This window comes from Solea solea, chromosome 19 (assembly GCF_958295425.1).
Source record: "Solea solea chromosome 19, fSolSol10.1, whole genome shotgun sequence".
NCBI lineage: Eukaryota > Metazoa > Chordata > Actinopteri > Pleuronectiformes > Soleidae > Solea > Solea solea.
This window is the reverse complement of record NC_081152.1, coordinates 1,606,316-1,626,854: the sequence shown is the minus strand read 5'-3', so window position 1 is coordinate 1,626,854 and position 20,539 is coordinate 1,606,316. Positions and strand designations below refer to the sequence as shown.

General features: G+C 40.6%; 1 protein-coding gene across 5 annotated transcripts in view; it reads right to left on the bottom strand.

Moving 5' to 3' along the window:
• Nucleotides 1-3,580: 3,580 nt before the first annotated feature.
• LOC131446556 (calcium/calmodulin-dependent protein kinase type II subunit beta-like) overlaps nt 3,581-20,539 on the bottom strand; it is a 44,073-nt gene continuing 27,114 nt past the window's right edge. For 3 of the 5 annotated variants that reach the window (XM_058617855.1, XM_058617854.1, XM_058617858.1), the window contains exons 13-19: nt 18,058-18,129; nt 16,895-16,932; nt 8,363-8,411; nt 6,073-6,148; nt 4,915-5,009; nt 4,598-4,834; nt 3,581-3,844 (exon numbers count right to left, since the gene is read on the bottom strand). In XM_058617855.1, the coding sequence (XP_058473838.1) occupies nt 4,599-4,834; nt 4,915-5,009; nt 6,073-6,148; nt 8,363-8,411; nt 16,895-16,932; nt 18,058-18,129 (566 nt within the window). In that variant the 3' untranslated portion in view covers nt 3,581-3,844; nt 4,598. Of the gene's footprint in view, nt 3,845-4,597; nt 4,835-4,914; nt 5,010-6,072; nt 6,149-8,362; nt 8,412-10,573; nt 10,619-11,857; nt 11,927-16,894; nt 16,933-18,057; nt 18,130-20,539 lie in introns of all 5 variants that reach the window. The other 2 variants (XM_058617859.1, XM_058617857.1) reach the window with 2 other exon arrangements.

Below are 20,539 nucleotides of genomic sequence, written 5' to 3'. Positions count from 1 at the left end.
GACTAAGCAATTCCAAGGGAACTGTGAGTTCTGCTTTGACTTCATTGCCACTTGTGGGAGTTTCTCTGATACAAATGACTGATTTACTTGTGTATGTTCATGAATAACAGTGCAGTTAAATCTGTGTCATTATGGCTCACTTTCAGATGTACCTGTATTTAATGTCAGTTTTCTCAGGAACCTATAAAAAAATATAAAAAATGTTTTTTTTAATTTTTGTATTATGACAAAATTAAATTACTATATTACTGTATATTTATATTTTTGTTATTTATGTTCAAAATCAATTCACAAATACGAAATGACAATTCAAATGTGAACTGACTGTTCCAGAATTTATTTAATTTTGTAAATACTTGGTACTAATAATACTAATAATCTGTATTCTTTGTTACGTTTGCCTAATGCCACAACTGCAAACAAAACAAATAAATGGACTAAATATAATACTGCAAGCGTCATCTACAGCAGGTTTTGAATCATTTTGTTAAATATATTAAAAACACGTAGAGTAAGCACATAGATCTCTTTTAACACCTTTAACAACAGATACTTACATTGACTGAAGATGAAAAGTGAATGAGATGGAAACAAGACATAAATTATAATTATTATTGCCTTGTTAGGCAAAAATTGGCCAAGTGATGTTAACTTTTTTATTTATTTGTGCACTTTGTGAAGTTTGAGGACAAACTCAGAGGAAAAGAAGCAAAAGCAGAAGTAAAATATGTTCTAACCTTGCTGTTGATTGGATGTGTTGTTGGATGGTGGCGCCCTCTTGTGGTTGATGAACTGCAGCACAAGAGTCTTGGTCAAACCACAGAGAACAATGATGTGTCGAGAAAATGGAAAGATATTTCATTTCATTTAACGTGCAACGATATTATTTTATTTCCAGTGCTTTACAGACAAAAGAAACACTTTCTTCCAACACCTACACTTTATTTCTCGCAGGTATAAATTTCAAGCAAAAACAATTTATAAACCCAAAGATCCTGTTTCCCCGTCACAATGATATATCCTCACTATAGTCACATTATTATGTCTTTCTCTATGAAGAATTACAGAGAAGTCACTTAAAGTTTGGGTGAAGTATTTCTGACCAAAATCAATCCAATGCCTTATTTCACATTTTGCTACAATATCATCTTTAGGAGTGTGAAGCAGAAATAAACACAATAAGTGAAGGATCAAACGTCTCAGAAAAACGTTACAAAGATTTGTTATTTGTTATCAGGGATGACTCAATACCACCGTTTTGTTTTTGATAACAATGTCACAACCGCGAGTTCCTACCGATAGTTGAATTGGTCGGCTTTAGCCTTTTAGCTGTTCTGGCATTTACCAGCCGTTTGAAAAATATAAAGCTTCATCTGCGTGACATTTACAGCTTTACTCGGATTTTACTTTTTTTAAAAATCAAAAAAAATCCAATATCAATTAGAATGATTTTGGTCAGTATTGGACTGATACCGATACCAAGTATCATATCAGCTCATCTCAACCTTTGATTTTTTTCTCCTTTCTACATAAACCAACCATGGATACCTTTAGAGGCGCTGAACAGGTATAATTAATATTATTATGAGACATTACTGTCAAACATGAGGCAAAATCATTGGTGTATATGTATATATATATGTATAAGAATAATAACCTTTCAAAGACCCAAAGGACAGTTAATAATACAAAAAGAAAAACAGGAACAAAGGTCAGATATGACCCTGGAACTCATTTCTAGTGCTTTGATTTTTTTTGTACTTAGTCTTATTTTGTAGTTTTGCACCATGTGTGTTTAGTTGATGCTGCTTTCCTGTTTTATTTTGTCATTTTACTTCCTGTGTTCTGTTTTCCCTCCACTGTTGATTGCCTGACACTCCCTGTGTTCAGTTATTTCCCCGCCTCCTTAGTGTATTTAGGCCCGGCTCATACTTTTCCATTTCCCCGCGTCTGTTCATATAATTTTGTCATCCTACATCTGCTCCCTGGAGCCCAATAATCTCACCGCCAGTTGGTGGCGCTGAGACAATGGAAGTTCAATGCCAGTTCTTGAAAATTCTTTCAATGCCAGTTGTGACACACGACTACAACTGGAAAATAGTACACTGTGTTCCAAGTACATCGGAAGTCAGAGGTCGGAGGTCGGAGGTCGGGACAGGTCCACGGATAAAAATGTAGCAGTGTTTGAACGAGTGGCAGCCATCTTGGAATCTAATGTCAGAGCTGGTGAGGTTACTCCAACTTTCCAATGTTGGAAGACAGATGTGAGGAAAACGGAGAAATTCTGACTTCCAATTACAACTGGAATGCACCATGTGACCCAGGTCATCCGTTTCCGTGTTTCTGATTTTTTCACTTATTAACCGTAACAGTAAGATTTATGCTTTCCTAAGGACGAGTGGTTTTGCAGTCCATCACAGAATATGTATGATATTATGAAGATATCATCCTGTGTGATTATCTCCTACTCACAATCAAGTGCTTATAATGCTTCTATCTGTAGTTAGAAATGGACCTGGACATGTCTGAGGTCAGGGGGCGTGCCTATGTCAGGAACGCCCCCTGAACCTGGATTTCCAACTTGGAAACTTGTAGCAACCTCACCAACACCAACACCAACATGAGAATCCAGAATAACTGCCATCATAAACAACTGTGAGTTGGTTGTGACATTAACTCTGGTGTCTGAAGTAACTGGAACGCAGCATTAACCACGTTCATCACTAGGAGATGACTATCATCGACCCTTAACTACCATCATGTTAATATTAGTCGTGTCATTTTCAAAAACATGCACTCACTGGTTTGCAGAAATGTATTCTAGCATCACGTGATCTTTAAAGACTGGGTTTGCGCTGTGTGCTAAACTATGATATGATAACACATAATAATAATTACAAAGCCTGCAAAACAGAGGCAACAGAGTTTAACTCAGCAGCCGCAGTTCAGTCCATGAGGAGAAAAAACTAAACAAAAACGCACGATAACACCCAACCTATACCAACGTGTTAACTTGGAATATCATGCAATTAAATACCATCTATAGCATAAATCTAAGTCACCACAAAGAAACTGCAAATGTACATAAACAGTGTTGATACTAGGAGATCGACCGTTGTCATCATTTCAGTAGTTAACTTGTAATGTTTGGTACATAGAGAGTCGGTTACGAACCACAGGAGTATGTTAGCATGCTGCATGGTTTTCACGGTCTCACAGAGGAGGGGGGGGAGGAGGAGGAGGAGGAGGAGGAGGAGCTTCAGGGGTCAAATACACGCCAGAGGAAAATAAAAAAAAAACAACCCTGTTGAACAAGAAAGGGATAATTAAATACACCCACTGGTGTCTCGCGCTGTGAGACGCGTGGCACTGATTGTTCAGTCGTGCAGAAAAACAGCCACAGGTAAGAAGAAGAAACAGGGACAGGAATCATGCTCGTCGTTAAAAAACACAGCAGGTTTAGAATATAGAATATACTGTACACTTAACGACAGACTGCAGCCATGATTATACTAGAGGGAGGGAGGGAGGGAGGGAGGGAGGGAGCAGAGGGTGAAAGGTGAGGAGGTCCCCCCCCCCCCCCCCGTGTGTTGCCTGACAGAAGACAAGACACAGAGTAGAGTTTCCCTTTGTTGTTGGCAGACTGATGCGCCCCCTGTGGTTGAGGTGGTGGGGGAGACAGAGAGAGAAGAGTGAGGTGGGTGTGCGGAGTGCAGGTGGAACAATCCTGGAAATCAGACTCCTCAGTCCTTTGGACTCACCCTCCCCATCCACCTCCGCTCAGTCTCACTGTCTTTGATTATCCACTTGTTCTCTCGACGTCCTCCTCCTCAGTCGCACATACCTGGGAAGACATGTTTTAACTTTTAATATCATTCACATTGATTCCTTACTGATTGAGCGTAAATTAAAAACGGGTTTAAATTTCAGTCAATTCTACCTGATGACATCACAAAATGATCTCAAATTCTCAAGAAATCCCAAACGTTTAGATTTGAGCAAAAGTGTAAAATAAGAAATCCTATCTGAGCTCATACTGGTGACGTGACCAGGGTGTGACCCCCGCCTGTCGCCCTGTCAGCTGAGATCGGCACAGCGACCCCGTGACCCTGCTGTGGAGGATACAGCGGTAGAAGATGGATGGATGGATCTCATCTCATCACAGAATTTGGTAGATCAGACTCTCTAGACGAGGTTTCATCCGTGTCTGATGCAGATTATGGATTTAACAAGTTCAGATGTGTTTATCTCACAGATCTTTTATACAAGATGGTAAAAACTATAAGCAACTTAAATTATATTATATATTCATGTCAAAGCTACAGCCTCTGCACGTACTGTGAAATAAAGTAATCATTTCAAGTTGAAAATGAAAAACAAAACTTCCATTTTCAGTCCCAGGTTCATATTTTCCACAGAGGTCACAGAGGTCACAGAGGTGGTTCTAATGTAAACACTGTGGGTGTGTCTGTACATGGAGGACTAGTTAGTGAAACACGGTGAACACAACCCAGCCCTCAGCACCTCCTGTGGCATGCAGTACCTTCATGGCCCTTCAGTAAACCTGATTATTTGTGATGCTGTTGTGTTTTCGTACCTCATCCCTGCAGCGGGGCAGCGGGAGCACCTGAGCAGTGAAAGTGGACATTTTGCCACCGGCTCTCCCTGCGGTGCCACACCCTGGTCTCTTCTGATTGGCTGGAGCGAGGACGGCCCTGCCCGTCCACGAATTGCGTCAGGCGTATGTAGGCAATGCAGGCCGCGTCGTCTCCGATCATGTGCACGTGAGGGTTGAGGATGGTGGTGTGGATGGGTTTGCTGTTCTTGGCGAGGACTGACGGGGGAAAACAGGAGAGTTCAGAGTCAGAGGGTTAATCAGTGGGTTGGAGACAGACTCTAATGTGGTCGTCTTACGATTGTCAAAGTAGAATCTGTGGAAGTCCATTCCCTCAACCAGGTTTCCCAGCCCCTCAGGTTCAAACGAGGTCAGACCGGGGTCACAGATCTTCCTGTGGAAACATGGAGGGTGAGCTCAGACTAGACTTTCCTCAAACGTCATGAATGTTTTTAGTTACATGGTAAATGGTCTGTATTTATATAATTCAGTCCAATTCAATGTATGCGCCAAATCACAACGTATTATTATTATTATCTCAAAGCACTGTACATAGTTAGGCAACAGAAACCCAAACACGAGGCATCAGTGGAGAGAAACTCTGACAGATCCAGACTCAGACATGTGCAGTATCTGCCTCGACCGGTTGGGGTGAAAGGAAAAATGTGGGACAGAGGAGAGAGACCAGGAGCAGATATAACTAGTAATAACTGGTATCTGTTGAGTTAATGTGAATTAACTCATTAATGAAGGTACAGTCGCCTATGTTATAGCATTTTATACAATATGCTGACATTGTTTAAATTTTGCCTGATATTTGAAACAAAAAACCCTGAAAAAAGAAAAAACTGTGTAATAAGAAGCCTGCTGTTGCTCAGGCTTTGACCGAGGGGAAATTCACCCTGTTGTAAGAAACAATCTTGGACACATCATTATTTGAAGGTGTCACGTTAAAATATTTGACTTGTGACCACGTTTGAGGAACTTCCCTTCTGAGGAAGACAACAGGAAGTGGTTATTTTTCTGTCTGACTGAATGAAACTTAAGCTCAACTTAAATAAAAGAAAGTAACATTGTCACTCAGCTCCCACCAAATATACACGGGTTAAAAATGGAACAGAACTATGTGTTTGTGTGGTGACTGCACTCTTTCATACGACGATGAAGCAGTAACTAAAGTCTGACATGTCCCTTCACATTTGTAGCCCCCTCCTCTCCATCTGCCCAGCATTAATCTTAATTGTGTGCTGAGTGGAGAGAGAGAGAGAAAACAATGACTGTAATTACTCTTTAATCTTTTAATACAAAGACAAAGCACATCAGGCTGCTGTATGTTATGACATGTAACATGTATGGCTGACGTGAAGCTTTGGGATCCCACGGTCCCTGCAGCTCATAACTCTCAGGTTTACAAACATGACACAGTGACAGAAGGAAGAGGTCAGAGTCAGACTCACGCGTAGGCCTCAAAGTCCCCGTTGTTGACCGCCTCGATGAGCTGCTCTGTGATCTTGATGATCTCCTGTTTACGAGCTGTGGAGAGATGAAGAAATAAAGACTCAGCATTAGTATAATGTGTAATGACACTCTCCCTGCTCAAAGGTCAAGGGTCAGACTCACTCCCAGACATTGAAACGCACCGGAGAGCCTGTTGCTCATCGTTGGTCACCTCTCTGTCATTCCAGTGTGTGTGTGTGTGAGTGAACTCTCCCTCAGTTGTCTTCTTTCCTCTTTGACTCACAGTCGCCTACAGTGAAACTCTCTCCACCTCTGTGCATCGTGGCTTTTGTTAGCATGCGAGCCTCCTCAAGCTCATCACGCTATTCTTGTCCCAGCTCTCTATCAGATTTAGCGTGTCCTCCTTCCCTCGTTTCCTCCTGACACTGAGAGAGGGAAGGCTTAGCTTGCTCTGATTCTCTCTCTCTCTCTCTCTCTCTCTCTCACTCCCTCCCTCCCTCCCCCCCTCTCTCTCGACCTCATCTCACTCCATTTGAATCCTCATTTTAATTGACCTCATAAGCTTTTGGGTCAAATAAAGAAAAACAGAATAGAAAAAGAAAGAAATCCGATGAAAAAGAGGGATAATTAACTTTAATCGTCACCTGTTGATCGTTGTCTTTTTCAGTTTACACATTTTTGTGTATTTATGTTCATTCATGTTTTGTGACGCTGCAGTCACAGCGAATGTGAATCTTCACATGATGATTTCTGTGTCCTTAGCTGACCTTATTTTAAGCCTTTTACTTTAAATAGTCTCTGTAACTCTTGCCAAAGACGGCAAAAATAGACAGGACTGTGATCACCTGTAGAATATTTACTCTATCATCATCAGACGTCTTGAACATTGTTTGCCAGATCTAATTCATTTAGATTAAGCAAAGACAAACAGGATCATAGCAGCAAAGAATGGAATAGAATAGATTAACCTCAGTTGGGCTCAGTGTCTCTATAGAGTCCGATACAAGTTTGGATTTTGTTGAAATGATTCAACAGTTATATAATCGACCCACAGCCAGAATTCAAATGAACAAAGATCATGTTAAGACAGGGCTGTGCAGTCTCTCCTCTCTTGTTTGAGGCCCTTAGTCACTGGATTTTGCCAGAACCAGGAAATAAAAGGGATTTCAATGAATGGGAAGCTGCATACATTGTATTTGCAGACGATGTCTTTGTATATTTGGAGCAACCTACCTACAGTCTTCCTGCGTTAATGGGTTGTCTGAAGGCATATGGTTGAATGTCTGCACATTCTTGTGCTTAATTATGAACCTACAAAACAAATCACTGAGAAATACAAACTCAAATGGAACACTGACTCACTAAAATACACAGAATATAGAAAGTGCTATATTTGACAGTAACTTTAAACCTCTGAGTTGTAGATTAAAGGCAGACGCAGGAAGGTGGAATCTTTAGGTTCTAGAGTGGAATCAGTGAAAAATAGCTCTTATATCTCGATTACCTGTGTAAATTCCCTCCTTACAATTTAAAGAATGGGATAAACTTATATCTATAGAGTTTTATGGAATGGCAGAAAACCAAGAATCAGATATAAAACTTTACTTTACTAAAAAAAAGAAAATAAGGAAATGAGGCTGGAACATGAATCTGGTCGGTTTTCACATCATTGCATGAGTTTGTAAATGTTGTGGTGGATAAAAACAAATCAAAACTGAGTGCTGATTACTGTAAAAAAGCACAAAAAAAAACACAGGGTCATAGAAGGTGAGCTGAGGACGGATTGTGCACATACACCTTGGAAACATGAGACTGCACGAGTCCTGAAACCAGCAGGATGGATCGGGAGCGTTCAGATCTGTTAGCAAACCACTCCGGATGTATGTCAGTCGCAAGTCAAATCCCTTTTGGCTTAGAGGGTTTAAATTGAACGGATTTTTCTTATATTGCAATATAACCTGGATTATTTATATTACAGTGCACATACATCTCTCTCTTTCTACCTCATTTCAACTCTCCATCTGTGTTTCTGCCGGTTTGTATGAGCGTGAGTGTGTCTGCTTAAACCTCATGTATATTTACACTGTATTAACAGCTACATAAAAAGCATGTGTGTGTGTGTGTGTTCCAGGTATTCCTCATGTTGTGGGGACCTACATCTGATTACAGTCACATCATGGGTGTCCATAAAGTGAAGACACGTTGTATGGTTAGGGTTAGGCCAGTAGTAGTTATGGTTAAGGTTAAGGTTACAGTGTGTGTGTGTGTGTGTGTGTGTGTGTACCCTACCTTTCATATCCTCATCCTCAATAGTCGTGTTGCTGCTGTCTGACGATTCCTGCAAAGTGGAAACAAACATGATCATGACTCAGATCGATGACTATAACACACTTTGACACACATGTATATACAGTATACATACATCAATATAGCACTGTGCAAAAGTTTAAACCCACGTCAAGCTTTGTTGTCTTTCTCTGACGTCTGTCAACATCTGTGATCATTGGCCTTTTGAGTGGAAAGATGTGACTGATCTTTTATAGGAAAACGCTTCCAGTGTGTGTGTGTGTGTGTGTGTGTGTGTAATGCTCAAGCATGTCATTAATAAACCTGGCGTGATAAATATTTTTCGTGCCATTTTTGACATGAAATACTAAAGAAAAACACAGGTTTACCAGTGACATTATCATGGTTCCAATAATCCTGCTATTGTCCAAGAATAAGATTGCGGTCACACTAAATACTTGACACTTAAAGCTCCAGTGTGTAAGATTAAGGAGAATTGTTTTTATTGGGCAGGAATGATGACTGTTTTAAATAAATGTACAGTCCCCTAATCGTATAAGTTGTTTCTTATTACTCATATCAGGGGCCGGCTCAGCTGTACGGAGGCCTGGATGTTGGATCTCCATCTTTTTTACAAACTGAACATCATTTGAATTGTATTTTGATGCTAAATGAGAGGTGAGCAACAACAAAATGTTACACACTGTAAGCTTGCAGATGTCACGGGGTCACCTGCTGAGGGACTCACCCGTGTTCATCTGCTTTCCTAACTCTCACATTTTCCCCGCCCACTTCCACACCTGGCCCTCATTATCCTCATCAGCCTCCCATTCAGTCTCCCTCTGTGAGATCGTCATGCCACGTGCCCTGCTCTCGTCCTGCCTGAGGTTTTCTGGGCCCCTCTCACTCAGTTTCCCTCAGTTTACTTTGTTGCTTAAGTTATTTTGATACTTTAAATACATTTTATTTTTGGACACTCTGAATTTGTGCTTTTGGGTTCAGTGCTTTCTGAGACCTTCTCAGAAAAATGCCTCAAATGTTAATACTGTACACATATTAGGGATGTATTTGATTATTCAGTTGATTATAATAAGTCAAGGCAGTATTGATATGTTATATTTTAAAATGATATAAAATGAATAATAATGAATAATTTGTGGTGCATCTATTATATCACAAGCTGGCAGCAGCAGCAAGCAATGCCCTGTCCACAGAAATGGAACCAAACATAAGCATCATTTCAGGCTTCATCCACATGAAAACCCTCAAAATGGCTGTAGTACATATGCCTTGCTTTTTTTGTGTGGACAGCCCCTGAAGATGCTTTACTATGATGCAGGTCTAGCACGACTCGGCTTGAGTCTACTTGTTTGGTGATGACATTTACGAGGTTTCTTGAATGCATCTTGAAGCTGCTCCCGTTAGCTCAACACACTGTGAACCCTGCATTCATTTCACTAGATTTCATGTGCTGAGTTAAGAATTTTAATATTCGGTCGAACATTTCCTGGACTTTGTGGTTGGATTCTAATAAAAAGATTGAGAAATACTTAAATATGTTAATTATAACTTTGCTAAAACAACAAATAGAATGGTGGCCAAAGACTTTTGCACAGTACCGTACAAACACAAGTTCATGCTAACCTGAAGACTAGAAATTCCAATTTCTTTCATCAAATCTATGACACATGACTCCACCTGAACGCCACAACTTTGCTGGAGATACAGAACTGTGACTCAGCAGCAGCAGCAGCCACAGCAGCAGCAGCAGCAGCAGCAGCAGCCACAGCAGCAGCAGCACACTGGCACAATCTCATCAGCAGATTGTGCCAAACCAGCAAAGACACACAAAACTGACTGTACGGCACATGACATTTATAGAGTGTGTACAGTGGGACAGGGTCAACCGGGTGAGAAGATCCTGCTCGGACAGCAGCAGGGTCACTGCAGCTCTGTTTACAAGAGCAGTAAAAGACAAACGCCTCACAGGACAGGAGTCCCAGCTCCAACAGTGTCCATCTCTCTCATGCATACATGGATAAAATAGACACACACAGGGATACAGAACTGTATGTAAAGATACTCAAAAAAAAACATCCTGTAAAAAATACCTGAGTTTTTTTCCAAATACAGACCAGTTTTAGCAACACAGATTGAAAACAAGGGTGACAAATGTTTAAGAAATGAAGAGATGGAGTGACAGGGGAAGTGTACCTTGTTTCCATCTACTGGATTATAGATAACAGTAGTCTGAGGCTCCTGGAAGAAGAATGGAGAGAAAGCAAGAAGAAGTGCAGGCAGGAAGGAGAGAGGAGAGTGTGTGTGAGGCCGATGAGGGATAAGAAGGAACGTATTATGATGAAAATAAAATAAAAGTTTGAGATAAAAGAGCAGGATTCACAGAGGGCAGAGTGTGAGTCATTAAAGAGAGAGAGAGAGAGGAATGACATCCTTATTCTGAGCGATGATCATAAACGGGTAAATGAATAAAACAGCCACTCTTGACGAAACATGGACGCACTCTGTGGTACACACAGTGAAAACATGGCTGCCATGCTAATAAAGGTCATAATAACAAGACGTCTGCTGCTGTATCTCACCTCACAACGGCTAACTGCTCACTCTCTTGCACCAAAGTCCGTAGAGAACATTTTTCTGCTGCCTCGTTTGGTAACTTTGTGTCACTTAAGTGAAGTCAAATGCAGAATAACACAAAGACAACACATCTTCATTTACTGATGTAAATATGATACTGATGTGGATCAACAACTCCTGTGTGTCATGACGTCACTTTCTGAAAAGGTCGTGAAGCATCACCATTGAAATCTAAATACATTGTTCTGTGATGGGACAATGTTAGGACATTATCGCTCATCACCACAAAAAGTCTGTGGTGAATTTCTATTGTCGTGACCAGAGACGTAAAAATCATGTCTAGCTCAGCGGCGTACAGTCCTGGTGATTTATTTTGGACAGGCTGCATCTTTTCTCATGGTTCATTATAATCTTATTGAATGTTTCTGACACCTGACGTGCACACAGACGGCTGTGATTGTTTAAAACTAAGAATCTAAAATAAAATGATATTAAAACCATTTTTCAGTCAATGCAAGAATATTTTGGTCTGAATAATCTCGATAAACTCCATTGGTTAACTGATCTTTGTTGGTGTATAAATACCATATCCTATATTACTGAAACCTGTCAAAACTGAAGTGAGATATGAAATACAAAGGTTTTAAATCCATACAGCATGAGTAAAGTCGACAAACTACACAAGGAAGCAAAACAAACCGACTTAAATGGGACGATAGGAAGTTGAAATGAGACGTTCCCTAAATTGTCAAATATTCCTTTAAAAGCGGCAAAACTTTTATTATCGTACAGAAAATCATAAAAATGCACTGTCCTACACTACACCTCTCTCTCTCGCACACACACACAAACCGAGTATTGTAAAAGACAGACGGACAGATGGACAGACAGAGGGCTGCATACCAGTGGGGCAGAGGTGATGTTGCCTTTGGGACTGGTGACTATGCTGTTTCTCGTGCTGTTTGTCTGCGGCTGTGCAGGAAACACAAAGTCCTACAGTTAGTGTTCAGCAGCGAGGGTGAAATGTGTCATGAGCAGGTTGTAACGTGGGTGGTTAGTGTGTTAGAATAAAAAAATATAAAATAAATAAATAAAAACTGGAAGAAATGGTGTCATAGAGGTAAAAATAGCAGACAGAAGCAGAGCACTCCAGAGAGAAAAGAGGTGGATGTGAGTGCACTCATCCAACTTTGAGAGAGCAGACACTGTATCGATCCAACTCCCACCATGTTTCTGACTCCAGTGGGTGTTATGTAATTAGACAGAGAGGTTTGGTACGCTCCATCATGTCAAAGCAGCGACAGCGTCACAACTCACACTCTCTGCTCTCACCCCGGGTTCCCCTGCATCACATCTGTCAGACATAGAGACACAAGCATCTCGTCCATTTCGTCCAACTGCAGGATTTTGAAAAATGCCAAAAAGAGAGAGCGAGAGAGTGGAGCAGTGAGAGGCGCATGGCGATCCTAGACTCTGGGGGGCCCCAGGCAAAGAAGCTAATTGGAGCCCTTTACCATCCCTCCCCACCCTCATCACCTGTACATGCATCTTAAAGTTGGAAAGATGAATGTCTATTAAAACTGGGTCGTCTATGTAGCAGGAATGTGAAATCATATTTGAAGTAAGTGTCTTCTTGACCGAGAAAGACAGAAAAATGTCCTTTTGGCTCATGTAGATAAACGACAGCAACTCCCAGCATGCACTGCGCGCGCTGCCCCGTGAGGGTCTTGCTGTCTCAAGCTTCGAAGCAGACAGCGCTAGTTTGTGTAAACACACAAATCCCTGTGAGGAATTAAATTTATTAAATGTATAATAAATAGAACTGACTTATAGTCAGGCAGGAAAGTTTAACTCAGTGTAATCTGATCCAAATTTAACATGCTTCAGTTCTATTTATCAAGTTCAGATGTGTATATCTGTGGAGGATCAGTTCATATTTACACTAGTTTAAAGTACGTGAAGCTCACACAGGCACTGGAGGAGGGTTAAGCCTGCACGAGCCTGCACGAGCCTGCACGAGCCATGGTGTCGTGCTGATGTGCTTGTTTCTGTCATTTCACAAGTTAAGGTTATTTCTAGGGTCTGTGTTCTGAGTGCTCGTGTTTTCACTAACAAGACATTAACTGTCTGATGTGGAGGCAAAACCATTTCCTTCTTTCCTCACTCCCTCTTTGCTTTGATTTGATTTCCACCAACCCCAAGGGGAAGAATTGGCCACTTAACTTGACCGGCTCAGAGACTCCAGCTGTGGTCCACATGCTTTTCCATTAGTGATAGAACCTGCTACGTTTTTAAATACCTGCTCTTGCGCAGTTCCAAGCGAGCTGAGCTGATACTAGACGAGTGTCGTCACTGGATGAGTCATGAGTGCAATGTCACATGACACATGAATCAGTAGTAATTAATTATTATTATTATTATTATTATTAATAACATGAATTAAAGTAATGGAAAACCATACCAAACCATGTTGAGTCGAGCCGCGTCGCGCTCCACTTTGTTAGGGACTGCACAGCATCCCGCATTTTATTCAACTCTACACTGATGCTTTTCTACGAGCTGCTGGTCTGATGTCACACAGACACACAGTCACACAGACACCAGTCACACAGACACACAGTCACAGACACACAGTCACACAGACACAGTCACACAGTCACACAGACACACAGTCACACAGACACACAGTCACACAGACACACAGACACACAGTCACACAGACACACAGTCACACAGTCACAGACACACAGTCACACAGACACACAGTCACAGACACACAGTCACACAGACACAGTCACACAGTCACACAGACACACAGACACACAGTCACACAGACACACAGTCACACAGTCACAGACACACAGTCACACAGACACACAGTCACACAGTCACAGACACACAGTCACACAGACACAGTCACACAGACACAGTCACACAGACACACAGTCACACAGTCACACAGACACACAGTCACACAGACACACAGACACACAGACACACAGTCACACAGACACACAGACACACAGTCACACAGACACACAGACACACAGACACACAGTCACACAGACACACAGACCACTGCCTCACTCTTGTCTTCAGCTGTGAATGAGACATATTTTTAAAAAAGCTGAAGATTATCATTGTCAAAAGAGAGGAATAAAAACCCAAGAATATACAGCACTACTAGACCACAGCTGCCTTAAATTAACAGCATTTGTAATTATAAAAATATTGTTTTATGTTTCTGTAATGGTTAATACACCTGTATGTAGAAGCTCTTTAACTGAAATGATATTTTTAATATAAAATATGATTATTATTGAAATGTAAAAACTCTCTCTCTCACACACACACAGCAGTGAACAGAGCCTCATGTCTGATCTTTAAAGTCTCTGTCAGTGTTTCTTTTCTTTCATATTTCTCTGTTTTCTCTGTGTAAAGAATTCGATGATTGATTTAAACATGTTTAAAACATTGATGCCTTTTTTGTGTCAAATGTGTTATAATTAGGAGAGAAACTGTGTTTAAAGTTTAAAGAAAGCTTTTTGTGTCGATTCTACATTCACACCATGATTTTATATAAATAAATTTATGTAATAAGCTTCAGGTTTATGCGCAATTAATTCGTTTTTATTCATTTCTTTTTAATCGATTGACGGCCCTAGTTAAAAGCTTTGATTTGGATGTTTTTCCCCTCACACATCGGCCAGGTGATCTGTGATAAGGTCAGCATCACACAGTATAAGGTAAATGAAGCAGTTACTCAACATTGTTCAAGTGTAATACTCTATTTTATAGGAATACAACACTTGATAGAAAATATGATTTTAACTCTCCAGGGGAAGTTGCTGGATGAAAACTGGGTTTCTGCACTGATACTGAAATAGCACCAGCAGTGTGTGTGTGTGTGTGTGTGTGTGTGCACTGGCGTGATGGAGAAGCTGTGATTATGTAATGATAGATTAATCATCTGGTGGGAAATAATCTCAGATTAGTATCAGGCCACCAGAGGGAAGAGGAGGGGAGGAGGAGAGGCTGAAGAGGGGAAGGAAGCACAGGTTAATGTAGAGAGTGTATGTCAAAAATAAAAGACTGAAGGAGAAGAAAGAGGTGGTGACCGCAGGTATTTGAATAAAACAATAAGTCTCACAAACACAGTTATAATCTCCTTAAAACAAAACATTGACGTCTCATGTCAAAAGTTACTATCTTATAAACCCAAAATAACATTTGGTTGAAGCTCAGACAAAAATTCACAATGTCTTCAGTGACAATAATAAAAGTTTTCTATTGTAGTAGAATTCAGGATCCTTAGATCAAATACTTGACTGACAGAAGCCACTCATCGTGGACAACCCGCCTGTTTTTAAAGACAAAACCAGCACATGTGTCCTGGGCGGTCACTTAAAAACCTCGCCCTCATGAAATCGACATCAGATCCGTGTGAAAGATCAAGAAACTATAAACAACTTTCAATTTGCTGCATTTTCTTCATTCAAGACGTTTTTCTTTGATATTCCGAGCACAGACCTAATTCCGTAAGATGTGGAGGGGAAGAACCCGCTGTGGTGACCCCGGATCAGGAGCTCGCTCATGAGGTGAATTATTCAGTTGATGCACTGTGTGTTATGACATTAAATATCCTGAAAGCATGGTTTTAAAACCTGCAACAGCCTAGAATAATGACACAATCCAGGCATTCATGCTGTTCCTCTGTTCTCTTCCATCATCTCACAGCTTTTAGAACTTCCATCATCCTTGTACTTGGTTCAGTGCATGTTCTGATGTGATGAACCTTTAAAGCGTATTGTACAAACATACAATGGGGGTGGTGAAAAAATGTCTATCCTCAGAAGATAATTGAGAACCACTGGATTAAGTAATGGGATTATACACATAATTTACAGACTATACACATGACTAGAGTGACAGGTGAGAAACAGAGAAGCCATTGATGCCACGGGGCAACAAGGTGTCAGGGATTATTTAGGGAAGATGAAATGAGGCCTTCACAGTCAAACTCATGAACAGTGCTCTGCAGAGTCCATGCCAACGTGTAGAATGTTCACAGCTACACATCAGTAAATAAACAGCACAATGGTGTGGACACCAGAGACGCCACAAAACCTTCCATATCTCATACAGTTCGGCCAAAGACACTGCTTTTTCATCCAGGTGTGGTGGATAAATCATCAAAGGCCTGACGTTAGTTATTGTTATTCAAATGTAGCTCGTGATATAACATATAGTTTAGGTTGTGCTTTAACTTCACACCGATCACGCACATTTTCATAAACTAAAAGTTGTATCATTTAATTAAAGTGACTAAAGTGTGTATTATAACCATGTTACTCTTCTGTTATTAGTACTGATACCACACTCAGTATCAGTCCGATATTGGTAAAAATCACATTCTTTATAGCGTACACATAAAAATGTAAAATCAATATACAATCTAAGAATCACAAACTTTACTATGTAAATAAAAATCAATTCTTTCTTCTTTACAGTTTTACACAGTTGGAGAAGTGTGTTCTCAGAACATACTCAGAACAGTGGTATCGTGCCATCCCTAGTTTTATGTACACAGTCCTGCAAAGTCCTGGACTTAAGAGGTTAAACTCTGAGCTAAGTAACACCATGTTGTTTGTTTTCGTTATGCTATTACTTTAACAATCAATAGATCATTGAATAAAATGGCGCTGATGCCCTACTGAGCCGAAACATGTAAGAAGAAGTGAAGGACGGTGGAATGACACAGACAATATGCTTATGCTGAGCCAAGAACATCAGCCTGACGATATATTAAAAGTGAGCAAAGTCAGATCATCCTCAGCGTACTGCATTTGCCTTTGATCACAAATATTGATGGAATAATAATAAAAGTAGTTCTGAGGGGAGTAAACGGGATGTGAAGAGAAAGAAAAGGGAATGTCTTACCTTGACATCAGCCTTCTTGTTGAGGAGACTCTTGGCTGCTGCGGAGAAGCAGAATGACACACCCTCAGATGGAAGAGTACACATCATACACCTTCATACGACCACAAACACAGCTGCAGGTGCACACACACACACACACACACGCGATGACGATGCAGGCATGCATGCAAAAAAAAACCCTGCTCGTCAAAGCCTTTATGCACAACACACAAAGAGTGACTCTGCATATCTCTCCACAATTCCTCCCCGTCACTCTTAAAGGAGAAAAAAAACAAACATCCGTCATCACTCCCTCTGCCCCGTCCCATAAAGTGACTTTAAAACTCTGACAAATAAACACCAACTAGCACCTCCTAACCCTGACCCACAGAGCTTTAGATAAGCACAAGAAAAAAAGTCTAATTCTCTATATAATCCACACACACACACACACACACACACACACACACACACACACACACACACTGAGGAGGAAGTAGAATGGATTTCCAGTTATAATGTGATAATGGCTTTGTTAATCTCGAGTCAGAGTATCAGATGAATTTAGCGGGAAACGCTGGAGAGTTCATTGACGGGCAGGACAGAACCATGTGTGTGTGTGTGTGTGTGTTTTATCCACAGCAGTAAAACACACACACACACACACACACACAGAAACATGGATCATGTTCACATCACATGAGGATGGATGACAGACAGATTTGCATCAGCTTTTTTCCTCATGTTTTCAGCACCGCACACAAACACACTTCCAAAAACCTAAACTGTCCCTTTAAAAGCCTCACTACATCAATGCTAGATGCTTTTTTGCACCAAAACATCCTCAGGCTTCCCTCTCCTTACATCTTTAGCCACTGCACACACACACAGAGTCTTCTAAGCCCCTGTAACCCGCAGCCATCAGGACATGAGAGAGGAAGCTGCTTACCTTGGCAAAAAAAAAAAGAAACCAGAAGCATTAGGAAGGAAGGAAAGTAGAGGAAGGAATTAGGAATTAAAACAAGACGAGGGACAGAGGAAGCATTTGGTGGTTATTTTTCTGCCACTACTTCAGTGACAGGAAGTGTAAAGATTTTAAGTGCAGGGAGAAAACCAGAGAAGATACTGTATTATTAATCATTTTCAAAGATGAAGTAATAGTTCAACTTAAAGTGAGAGTCTACCTTGTTCCACGATGCCGGCGGTGGTTCCAGGCACTGCACTGACTGAGGCGGGGGCTGTGGTCTGTCGACCCACTGAAACACACACACACACACACACACACACAAGGCCATAGTTTAAAAAAAAAAGAACTATATACTGTATATATTTCATCTTTCTTTGACAAATGATTACAATGTAGAGTACAAAGTAAAAATCTTACGCCATTACCAGCTTTGTCATTTTTTGAAAATATACAAATAAATCTTTACTAAAGGTTTGACCTATGTGTGGATCCCGCCCCCGCCTTTGCTGAATGCTGCTGTAATCCATGACAATCACAAATATCACATAATAAAGATGATTTGAGGGCAGGTAATGATAATGTTATTTCATTTCTAGACTCTGGGCCATCAAACAATAGCCTTTACTTTACATTTAACACTTTAAATGAACACTTTATATATTCAGATTAATTTAAGAGTTAGAAAAATAGTCAAGAACAGTCAGAAAGACTATATTATGCACACATTATGTCATGATTTGTGGTGTGACTTTAGTCCCCATATGAAAAGTGCACAATAATACATTTATGTAGGACATTGTCAGTGATCGTTTGCATTTTTAATGAAACGATGCGACTCATTTATTTATAATTAATTTATAGTTCATCTTGTATAACATGTGTATGTAAAGCTCAAGCATGTCTTCAGTAGACCAGAGGGGTATTCCAGAAAGCAGGTTCAACACACTCTGAGTCTATCCCTGAACTCTGAGTTGACTTACTCTAGGTCGGGAAACTCTGAGTATCCGGTTCCAGAACAGCTGATCTGAGTTAGTTCAATCAACTCTGAGTATGTTAACCTCGAGGTACGCGCGTGCACAACCACTGAAAAAAGCCATCATCAATGGAGCCCCGATACCACGAGTCACCATGACAACCGAGAAAAAAAAAAGATCAACTTATTTCAGTGCGAAGGAGTTGGAGATCCTTATGCTGGGCTACGGAGAATATGAGCACATATTTCGCCGCGAATGCAACACAGCTGCAGCAGCGAAGGAGAGAGAGACCGCATGGGAGAAAATTGCTGCCCGAGTCAACGCGTAAGTTTGAATGTACTATTCCATTGACGTAACATTTAACCGTAAGATCGTAGCATAGCCTATAGTTATGAATATAAGTAGGAATGAAATCTGAGTTTTTCATTTAGGTGCAATCCAACAGGAGAAAGGAGGACTTGGAAGTAGCTCAAAATGAAACATAAAAACATCATTCAAAAAGGTAAGGCATATTTTGCTAGGCTATGATTGCACCTCACTTTGATTTATTTTTTAATTTTAATTGACTTAGGCTATTAAACGTAACGTAAATATTAATTCAGATTGCAAACATTGAGTTCTGCTCAGCCAACAGAAAGAAGGCAGAGGCCCGAAAAACGGGTGGAGGGTCACCTCCACCACCTCTGTCAGAGGCTGAGGAGCTGGCTCTCAGCCAATACAGGGGTCGCCCTGTGGCTGAAGGCATCCCCGGGGGAAGCTCATCTGAGCCTGTCACCCCCCAGGACACAAGGGCCTACATCAGATGCAAGTATACACTTATGTCTTTTTTTTTTTTTTTAAATAAAACTTTTATTTATTTATATATATATATATATATATATATATATGCAATCTGAATTATATAGAGGAGGAGGAGACGCTGTCTGCTGCCACAGGGAGAGATCCGGAGGGGCCTACTGAAGTGTGTCTTAATATTATGTATAGCTACTGGCATTCATATTCATTTACATTCTTGAGTGGAATTTGGAGTTTGACATGTACACTGAAGTGATGAGCATAGATAATGGACAAACTAGCACATTCTTGTCCTTCAACAGAACATGGCTGGGCATCACCATGAGGAGGGTCCATCAACTTCGAGAGCACAGCTTGACACAGTGAGATTTTGGGTCAATACCATGTTAAATCTGTATGTAGAACTGCAGGAATTAAATGTCGTCCATATGTTTCCCAGTTGCCGGTAAAAGAGTTGTACAGGGTGCACCTAATGAAAACCATTCAAAAAACCGAGAAAGAAATGGTGTACCTGGACCGGCAAATCAGAAAAACAGACTTGTAAATTCTATTACTTGAACGCCAGTTGAGGTGGGGGCATTGTCATGGTGAAGCAGGTGAATATGTGAAATATGTTAATAGTTGGAACTATATTACAAATCCTGACTGTTGCTTTTGTACTTTTAGAGAATAAAGAAGAACCAAATCACATGTGAATTTGTCTTTTATTTTTAATCAAAATGTCTAATCTGGGTCGGAAGATTCTCTCACGACGTAATGCATTTCTAATCAATACGGCTTCGATGTCGATTGGATTTCTAATGAATGGGCAATCCATGTCTAACTGCTTTCTTCGTGTGGGAGGAGACAGGTAGAAACTCTGGGTTTCTTATAGTAAACCTGCCAGCGAGCAGGTTATGTTCACAGGGTAAGTTACCGCAGTAACAGACC